Source organism: Alosa sapidissima, chromosome 23 (assembly GCF_018492685.1).
Source record: "Alosa sapidissima isolate fAloSap1 chromosome 23, fAloSap1.pri, whole genome shotgun sequence".
Taxonomy (NCBI): Eukaryota; Metazoa; Chordata; class Actinopteri; order Clupeiformes; family Clupeidae; genus Alosa; species Alosa sapidissima.
The window spans coordinates 11365344-11375924 of NC_055979.1; the positions used below are offsets into that span (position 1 = coordinate 11365344).

General features: G+C 39.2%; 1 protein-coding gene across 2 annotated transcripts; it reads right to left on the bottom strand.

Moving 5' to 3' along the window:
- Positions 1-588: 588 nt before the first annotated feature.
- Positions 589-7485, bottom strand: LOC121698301 (B- and T-lymphocyte attenuator-like). Of its 2 annotated transcripts, none has more exons than XM_042080300.1 (6): positions 7104-7485; positions 3050-3379; positions 2890-2943; positions 2532-2656; positions 2388-2432; positions 589-1810 (listed from the first exon to the last, which is right to left on the bottom strand). In XM_042080300.1, the coding sequence occupies exons 1-6, from the start codon at positions 7180-7182 to the stop codon at positions 1448-1450; spliced, it is 996 nt and encodes a 331-aa protein (XP_041936234.1). In that variant the 5' UTR covers positions 7183-7485; the 3' UTR covers positions 589-1447. The 2 variants fall into 2 exon arrangements, with proteins under 2 accessions (XP_041936234.1, XP_041936235.1); XM_042080301.1 differs by having other exon boundaries at positions 2388-2428; positions 2531-2656.
- Positions 7486-10581: the final 3096 nt, after the last annotated feature.

Genomic DNA, 10581 nt, shown 5'->3' on the forward strand with positions numbered 1-10581 from the left:
ATGGAGTAACGTCCTGCAGTTAAAAACGAGCGTTCTATCTCCTTATGAATCAACAAACGGTGTCTCATGGATTAAAATGAACATTAACAGAAACAACCACTACCAGGAATCAAACAAACTTCCCTTGATTTCCTCCGTTGGTGATATTGCTATTATTGTGTGTCCTGCATGAATGACGCCATGCTAGTTTCTTTCGGCGTCGCTTTGGCACCCAGCTACATTAAAGAGGGTAGGCCTACTTTTTTGCAGTGGAGAAGGAAAACCTGGTACCTAAACCAAGTTAAGTAGAGTATAGAGGCGAGTTGAGTTAAGCAGATACCATGCAATTGAAAAGCGACTTCGTAGGCCTGGTATAGTCCTGCGGCTGTGTCCCGCCCAAACGGCGCGTGACAAGAATTGCGTCATCAACGCGGCATGCTGTGGGGTGTCCTGTGCCTCCCAACAATTGTGACCGAGCGGCAATCACGCACATCTTCACGGCGTGCAAATGTGCACAGAGGAGCATACCACTTCCTTAAGTACGGAGACATGTTTAGAAAATATGTCACTGTAAAACACAACTGAACACTGTAAAACAGAACTGAACACTACCTCTTAAAATTATTTTATTTGTCTCTCGACAGCACAAATTCTGCGTATTTTTGAAAATAATCTTACATAAACATTTGATTTAACAGATAACAACCCACAGCACAGTGCAGATATGCACTCATCTTCAGTGTACGCTACCTGGGTTGAGCCCATGTGGCTCTGCCAGTTCAACAAAGACTCAATTTTAAGTGCAGAGACACCATTTTATAGATATTATTCTTAAAAACACACAGTTTGGCTGAGAAGATGAAGGCCAGTTCAAAATGGATGTAGTTCAAATGTCGGAATGGTTGACACATATTACAATATTACACTACAGCATCAACAATCAGCATATCATTAACAACTCTAACATATTAAAATTTCTAAATCAACAATATCTTGATCACACATATACAGCAATTTACATATTTGATCATGACAGAATCATAACCCCAGCCACAGTGAGCCTTGTTCTTTGTAAACTAGAAAGATGTACAGCGCAACATAATATGACCGCCACACGGTGCTATATGTAGTATATATAAAAACAATTGTGCTTCCTAACTTCCTGCTTCTCTCCATCACCTACTCCTGCAACTTCTTGTAAACTGAAAGTCTTTCATACTCCGTCCTTGGTTGCTGAATGATTCATAGAACTCACTTTTTTCTTTTAAATGTTTTTCACAAAAGTTTACAAAATGTTGACATTTTGAAAAAAGTGTTTCGAAAGCCACACTCACCTTCATATTCTCTACAACAAACTTTTGGACCTAAAGCTTAAGTTTCATGTTCCCCAGTGTTTCAGTGACCTTGGAATCGTTGAAAATATAGCAAGAAAGTAGAAGTAGCTCATGTACTGTTCTAATACAAAGCATTAGGATATGCGGATAGCAGCATACTCAGTGGACTCCTCTGTGGCCTTTATGGGTCGTGTGTGTGACCGGGTTTTGACCTGGTGATTCAGTGAGGCATACACAAGTGGATTAGCTTCCTCTTCGACCATCCTCGGCTGGGTGACAACGTGATTGGTCAAATATCTCTGCGGCGCCACGACATCTCCTGATGACACATTGCTAGTTGGTCGTGACCCTCTGCCATGGCCATTCTCATAGACACAGTCTCCTTGTCTCTGTGCATCGGCTGGGGTGGGATGTGGGCGAGGGCGTGGCTTAGCTTGCGCATGACGACTGGAGTCAGGAAGTGAAGCACCTATGTCAGACATCTGTACTGAATCATACTATAAACAAACAAACAACAAAAGGAATGAGGAGAGAAATTATCAGCAGTTCACATTTTTCACTTAACGACAAACACATTCCTCTGTGCTTTCAAATGTGTATTTTCACAATGAATGAGATATGAGCAAGGGTGGAAGACAGTGTGAGCCCATTTGGAGAGGTTCCTGGAGAGGGTCCTGAAATGTCTTTCAGGGATCATCCAAACAATCCCTACACTCTTAAAACAAATGTGTTAGAGAAACAACACAAACTGTGTTGTCCCTATCTGGACATATACATGTGTTAAAAAAACAACACAAGTTGTATTTTCAACACATTTGTTGTAAGTGTACACAGTATATCAAAAGCAATGTATTAGCACAAATTGTGTTGTCCCTATCTGGAAATAGAGACCAATTGTGTTATTTTCAACACATTCGTTTTAAGTGTATAGATGTTCCCCATAGGTTAAATTAACAGGGAAGATAGATTGTTATCATTGTTAGATGTGGTAAAGAGGTAGGAGGCTGAGAAGACACCATAGAGTTGACACACAGGAAGAGGAGCGGAAAACTGTGAAAACCGGAATGATTTTACCTGATTCTCATCTGCCTTCTTCGTGCTGGCATTCTGTGATCCTATCATATAGAGAAAGTCATGGTCAAGTACTGACATGCCTCAGAGACATTATTTACATCAACATCCAAGTACAAAGCCAAACAAACATTTGAGCACCCTACCTCTGCATCTGAGACCCAGACATGTCAGAACTGTGATGATGATGATGGCTAATGCTATTCCAGAGGAGATGTATAAGGCTGGCCAAAACCATTCTGACTTGTCTGTAGTTTGATAATTGGAAGCATCTGAAACAGAAAATATGTTATTTATTTGACTTCACATTAAATATGAGAGTCTTAAATATTACAGATAAACACATTTATCACAGAAACTCTTTTTTTATTAGGGGGGTGGGGGTATGTTTCCCAAATCACTTAGACTACATTGCTTCCACAAAGTCATATTTTGTTGGCGCTATGACTTGCTAAATCGAAAATTAATAAATACTCAAAATAAACATTCAAATTGTTGCCCTTACTTGCAGTTAGGTTCTCATTGCTTACAATTTGTTGTACAATGTCCAAATGTTTTTCTGTAAAGTTTTAAAACAAAACTGTCTGATTTGGAAAAAAAGTGTTGATTTTAAAATAATATCTGTATGGTATGTCTATCAAAGAAAGATAAAATGCAATGGTTACCTTTCACTGTGACATGGATTGAATGACTCATACTTTTTTCAGATGCTCCTTTATACTGACACCTGTAGAATCCAGAATCATTCATGCCTATGCGTTTGAAATGTAGAGATAAAATGCTCTGTGAATACTCTGTGTGCCATTGTATTTCCATTCGATCTGTTGCATTGACAGGGATACAATAATCTGAATCTGTAATTTTGCACCATCCGACTGCTGGCCTTTTATCACAGTATGTTACATTGCAGTTGATCTTCAGACTCCCTGATGAAAGAGCTTCAGCTTTTGAATTCCGTTTCACTAAGACCTCAATGGGACATGATTCATTCTGACCTGAAAATAAAGAAGACAACATGATTAAGTGGTATTGTAGTTATGTTACATGTCCTGTATGGAAACAAAGGTACAATATTTCCAGAGTAATTAAACAAGAAATCTAGTAGACTAAAAAGGTATGTCTCATACCTTCCAATTATTGGCACCTTCGGTAGTTGACTAAAGACAGGTATAAAAAATAATCTGTGTAGCAACGTGTAGCAATAATTGTGAGCAACGTGTTTTTGTTAAAAACATTTTATTCCTTTATTTATTTATTTTTTTCCCCGTCATCTACTTCCTGAATTTTTGGTCAACGATACCCGGGACACCGAACCACCGGGGCACATGAAATTTGGTGGGTATGTAGCCCCACTAGACTTTTACGGAAAAATTTCGTTTCGTCCCCGGGGGCCACCCCCCCCCCCCCCGTGCTGGGCCCCCCGAACCGCAAAAAAAGCAGTTTTTCCTAAATAACTACCTGAACCGTGGCACTGAGGATGAAGAATCTTTAAAAAAAAGTTGTGTACATTTAGTGACTGTACACTCATTGGCCTGTAGATGGCGGAGCACACATATACACATGCACACACACACAGGCACTCACATACTATCGGTATTAGAACGGCCGATACATAATTACAAATTCAGTAGGATTAAAAGAAAGCCAAAATAAATATTCATCATCATAATGGCTGCATTTCCAGTATTGGCGATAAGTAGTCGTTTGTCCACTAGATGGCGCGTCGTTGCAGTGAGACGTAATTTTGTTGGAAGTTAAAAGTGGGTTGGAAAAACAATGGACGCTTCATACAAGGACTGTAGTTTACCGCAGAGAACGTCTAATAAGGATAGGATGATGTTCACATGAAGTGTAATTTCCATTTCTTCTTGAAGCCGAAATAAATCTGAGGATGTTTATCGGACATGCTTGGTTTTTACTGCAGGTACGTTAATCTTATAATATCAATAGGACCTAGGTAATGTTACCGTAGCGTTGGTTGAGTGATGGACGCCAATTTGATTGATTGCATTTGTAGAAAACTATAAATGCGGTTATACCAAGCAAATTGATAGCAGCACTGTAATTGTATCTTTCGACTGTCATTTGTTGCACGTGCTACAAAAATCATTCTGTGCAATGGAAGATTTACCAACATTACACCGGTCTGATACAGTTTTGCCTATACATGCGTGAGACTGACGCCTGTTTATTTTGTGCGTGCAGGGTGTGAGAGGGGAATCGATGTGCTTTGATTCCAGTTTGGTAGTTGTAGTCTGTGAAATTAAAAAGCATGTGTGTGTGAAGTATCCAAACAATGACACCTTCATTTCATTATGGCTGCTTTAGCAACACACCTTAAGCTACTGTGTAGTGGGTCCCATTTAGAAGTGGCTACTTCATTCGCGCTTTCCTTGACTCATGAAGCTGCGTGAATTTTATTACAACTTTTCGCCACGATATGGCAATTTAAGTCCGCTTGATACTGTAAGGCGTAAGCCATTGGTTTCCAAAGGAGATTTTATTTGTGTCGCCAGCATAGCCTATTGACAATTTATGTTGTAAATTGGCCTACCTTATAAGCCTACCTGTAGCTTAGGGAAGCTAACAGCTTTCTATTAGGATCTAGTTTGTTAGTTACAGTTTTGTCATAACTCCCTGATGCATTTTTGCATTTAGAATAGCCAGAGCGTGGATATCTCAATCGGAAAATTAAACAATATCGGGTGCCATATGGACTAGGCTGGGTGAACCCAGCCTGATCTGCCCGCTATTTATTTTTTGATTTCTTAAAAGATTGAGCTTGGTCTGGTGAAAGCCAGACTAGCCATGGACCTCAGTTACACAATGCAAGGGAACATGAATCAGCCTATATTGGCACGAACAATAACGGACAACAGCTCTTCAACTTTGGCCCGTTAAAATGTGTATGAACAGTCTAGCGACGCATTTCATCAAGGCCCATTTGGACATGTCAGTTATTTGCACCACTGGTTAGATGTAAAACAGCATTTAGTTTCAGACTACCGTTACTTAATTTGTGCATTAACAATAACGTTTCAGACTACTGTTACTTAATTTGATATTGACAATAAAGTATTACATGAACTAAAGGTGACTAAAATCTTATGTAGAAGAAGAAACATTCACAAAAAATCCATCCATCCAAAAATGACCTTTGTTTTTGATAGCTGTTGAAAACGGCATGGAACTGACAGAGATGTTTTTGTTTATAAATAAATAAATAAATAAATAAATAAATAAATAACATTATGCTGATACCTTTTGCTTTTTCCCAAATACAATGTAGCCTACAGGTGTAAGTGACCTTTCATCAATCCAGTTGCAATGGATGAACTGTGATGAACTGCCCTACTTGTGATTGTTTAGAGATTTTAAAGGTTTTATAACAATGCTACATCTTCTTTGGCTATTCTACAATCTATTCACCTTTTCAGCACCAGTAGGCTACTTTCTGTGCAGCCGCACACACACATTCAGGCATGCCAAACAAGCATACACAAAAGTTTCAAGAGTGGGGGATGGAGTAAAATATGGAGACAAATTGAAGTGTGATTTATTTTCGCGGAACGGATGTACAGGACTGAGCGGCGGTCATATTTTGTACCGCTATGCGGTACATCTAGTTTATACCGGTTTTTCGTCAACTTTAGCAGAGGTGCCAGTACTCCTGGAGGGTACTATGAACAGTCATTAGCTTACACCCTCAATTCCAACATCCTCTTCCCCTCTGACAAAAACAAGACACATCACGGCAAAAACTGGGGAAAGTTTTCTGAAAACAACCCACAATTGCATGTGAAACTTTCAAATGTCACAACAAATAAATGTGGAAAATTCAGTTCACCCCAAATTTATCATCCATCAAAAATTAAACAATCCCCTCCCACCATTATGTAAATTAAGTTTCAAAACCACATTTTATTACTTTTTTGGCTTTTCTTCCAGTTGGCTTCATATTGATAATGTTGGACTACCAAATAAGTCGAGCAATAAGACTGAATGAGTTGACTTATGATAAAGAGTATATTTTATAAAACTATGTGTGCAGTAAACAGTATAAAGAGTAGCCATACACTCATTTCTCTTTTTTGACAGATGTTTTGGTAGACTGCCTTTGTCAGGGTTCAATAAATGACATGTTCTGTTTTAAATATATTGCAAGCTATTCGCTAAAAAAAAAAAAAAAAAAACTGAGGAATCGATTCAGTCTGAAGTTCCTGAATATGTTGTTTTTGGTTACTCATGTCAGTCTTTATTCTCTAATCTAATGAATGTGATAAATATTATAATACGTAACTGTTTTTTAAGCTTAACTTTTAACTAACTGCCTGCATCTGGTGGACCTGCCCAGACAAACCATTGCATGTTGTTTATTTACTGAGGCTCTCTGCTGAAACACTGACTGATAAACAGTTTTAAAAAAGGAGTGTGTGGCTTTATACAGTTCAAGAGCCCATCAGTATTACACATCCACAACCAAGCTTTTTACAGAGAATGCAAATTTAAATGGAAAAACCTGCACTTGTATGCATTAGAGCTATGCTCTCACATTGTATATCTACGATAGTAAAACCAATCTCGCTTACCTTATACTGGCTTAAGGCCCCATTACTTAAAATCTCATGACCTTATTGTCATTACCTAAAGGATCTAAGTTTCTGGTTTCCACACAGTGTATGCATGTGTTCACAAGTCCTAAAGGCATAGTTTACTCACCTTGGGCATGTGTAGAGAACAGGCTGGCAAACAGGATGACTTGGGAGAGAGTGAAAAAATGGACATTCCTTAATGTCATGGCTGCATCTGTCTGATCAGAAGTCACTAAAATAACAATACTTCAGTCCCAGGAAAGATATCAAAAGATCCAAGGCCTATGCCCCAGTGGAATGGTCTTGAGTTATGCATCACAATGCGTTTGTGAGTCAGTCGGTCCTGGTCTGTTTCGCTTCTCGTTTCACCTTTACGGAATTGAGCAGATTCCTCTTGTGCACTTCACCTCTCGCACAGACCGCACACACACCTTGTGGGTCTCTGATTTGGTGTCACCCACATACACTGTGAATAATGTCCTCAGTCTACTAGCACCATCTGCTGGAAACTACTTTGTGTTAAAGACAACATACGCTCTGACATGCTCACATCTCTACAGATACACTTTAAACACGTAGAGTTAAACAGCAGCAGTTTGACACGACTCATGATGATAAGGGCATTCAAGAAAGCATTCTATCTAAAAAAAAACAAAAAAACATGTATCTATGGCCTATATTCTCTTTAGGGGGAAAAATAGCATTATCTGACAGATCGAAAAAAAAGGTTAATATAGTTTGACAATATAGCCTCAAAACACATCTTTCTTTTTGGTAAAATAAACATGTGTTCTTAATGTACTGTTAATGTATCTGGTCATAAAGCTTCCACTAGGCTGCAGTGTAACGTCTCATGCATGGCTTAAGACACATGTTCTTCTTATAATAATGTATATGGCTCTGAGCCACACCCGAAAACCGCCACAGGCCAATCGTGACTTAGCAACCCGTCACTAGGCACGGGAGGTCTGACAAGCTTTTCGAGTTTTGCCATGTTAACCTGAAGACCAAAGATTCTAGAACAGAGCAAGATAGATCAGTTACGTCATAGGCATGAAGTACGCTCTGAGCCCGGCAGGGCGCCATTTTGGTAAGCTCAGCGCAACATTTCGTATACAGTTCCAATTCTATGAGCCCACCTAAACAGCTGTTTTTAACGTTGCCAGCTGTTGTTTTTTTTACTCGGTAATGAACTGCAAGAACTGACAGTGTGAAAGGCCTGATTTATCTTTTTCCAAGTTTACACTGAATAAGGAGAGGTAGGCCTATTATTTAGACAAGTAGCTATTGCACTGGTAGATCACATAAATTCCCATTGAGAGGCTGTAGAGCCTACTGATAAGTTAGCTAGCAGGCAAACTAACTTAGCTAACGTTATATTATCACCATTGTTCTTTTTTCTACCTGTAGGCTATACGTTAACCCTTTGTTCACGGCCTGCTTAAACACAGCGCATAGGCATAGGCTATTATTATAAATCACTAATAAGGTCAAGATTTCACTCAAGCGTCTGATGTAACTTAAATAAATGCAAATAGTTGGCCTAGGCTAAACACAACCGTGCTTGACACTAATTATTATCGTTTCCATGCAGTCAAAAACTCCCAAATTGTCCTGCTTGCCTGTGAAATGCATATGACCACAGAAGTTCGTTTTCAAAAATCATTAGCCTATATACAGGCTGGAGCCAAATTAAAACATGTCTTTGTAAATGGCTTTGTAAATTAGGCTACGTTTAATTAAAAAGTGTTTCTTGCGTGCGTTCATTCTCTCATTCCCTCTCCAAAATGTTCCTGTTCTAGGCTAGCCTGGCTAGCGCCACCACTTCTCAATGAGACGTGTTCTGGGAACCAAACGTTCATTTTCTCGTATTTGAAAAAAATGCCCAGATCCGTTTATTGGGTGCCACGGATGTCTATCAAATGCGTCTGTGCATAGCTCATCATCGTCTTGCTTTCCCACCTGTTCTGTGATTGGTTCCCTATCTCAGGCGAAAATTTGCTCCATGGTCTCCAGGCTGCCTTAGCAGCGTGAATCAAATCGCGCGCAAGGCAGCATGGGAACACCCAGGCTAGTTCTAGGCTGGCCAAGTGCATGAACCCAGCATCGGTGCGCGCGTCACATGAAACACAATTGAGACAATAGATTGACCATATTGTACAACTGCAAAGCCTTATCATAGGCATGTTATATTCATGACATGAAAAGTGGAACTTATAGAATGAAAATGAGAAATTGCGCAGTCGGCTAAACGTTTTAAACTTGCGCAAAACTGATGAACCCAGCATCGGTGCGTCGCATAAATTAAAACACAAATTGAAGCCGCACAGCTTGACCATTGGACAATCCTACCACAAAACCTTTCCATAGGCATGCAACGTTTATGACATAAAAAGTGGAATATGAACGCATTTCATCACACCTGACAAATAAACAGGGCTGTGGCCGCGATTTGACTGATTTATTGAGCTCTCAGTGCTGACTTGCGCGTCTTTGATGAGTGTATACGAAGGAAAGCCCTCTAATCGGACGGGCAAGACTGACAAGGAGGCCAGCCCGTGGCTACGCGTAGCCTATGTAATAGACGTGCAGGGTCCTAAAGCTTGTCAGGCATAGCAACAGTAACTAAGGAGGGCGGGACTTAGCGAAGGGTGAATTCCAACTTAAGTTCCAACTTAAGCCTATGATCAGAGAGGGTTAAAGCGGAGCTAGTAATCAAGGATCTTTGCTATGATGGCATGCATACTTCCTTTGAGAATCAGCTTAGTTTCATTTAGGCTACTTTTGTATCTGAATATAATAGTTGTGTTTTTTGTTGTTGTTTTTTTTACACTATGTCTTAAGAAGAATTCATTTATTTTGTTGGCCAATTCATATGCAAAAAAGACAATTATAGAGATTAAAAGAATCGAAAGATGGAGCAAGATTGGCCTTCAAGGGCTGTAACGTTTAGGCTAGTCTCTAGTTAGTCTCTAAATAAAAGTTGTGATAGGCTATACTAAAAGGAATGGTAGAGTAATGTTCTGTTCTTATAGCTTACAGTTTTTTACAATTGTTTACACACATTTTCAAAACTCTGTGTCTATTTTTCAAAACGCCACGCACAAAACCCACAATTGCTCACACAAAATGCAAAATGCCTCAAATCTCCAGCAAAATGACACACAACATTCAAAATGTCAAAAACACATCTTTAAAGCAAACATTCGCCTCACATTACAAACACTTTTGTCATAATATGACATTTTTGGATACATCATGTACACACTGTTGCTCAAAACCTAAAGCTCTTCTGTCTTAGGGTCAAACAAAAATAGAGTAAAAAGACACATTTTACATAAAGTCAACTTTTTGTGTTTTGAAGAACGAAATCAAGTTACTTCCTGTTAGATTTTTGTGTGTTATGGTAGAAAATTGTGTGTGATGTTTTGCAAAATGTGTTTTAGTCAATTGAAAACTGAGTCAAACACTGAGAATTAGTGTATGGTTTTGCAGATTTGGTGTCGGGTTATGATGTTTGGAGGACATGTTTAGAAAATTGTGTGACAAGCAAAGATGTAGTGTGTAAGCAGTTGAAAAAAACTCTAGGCCTATGTACGACGGAG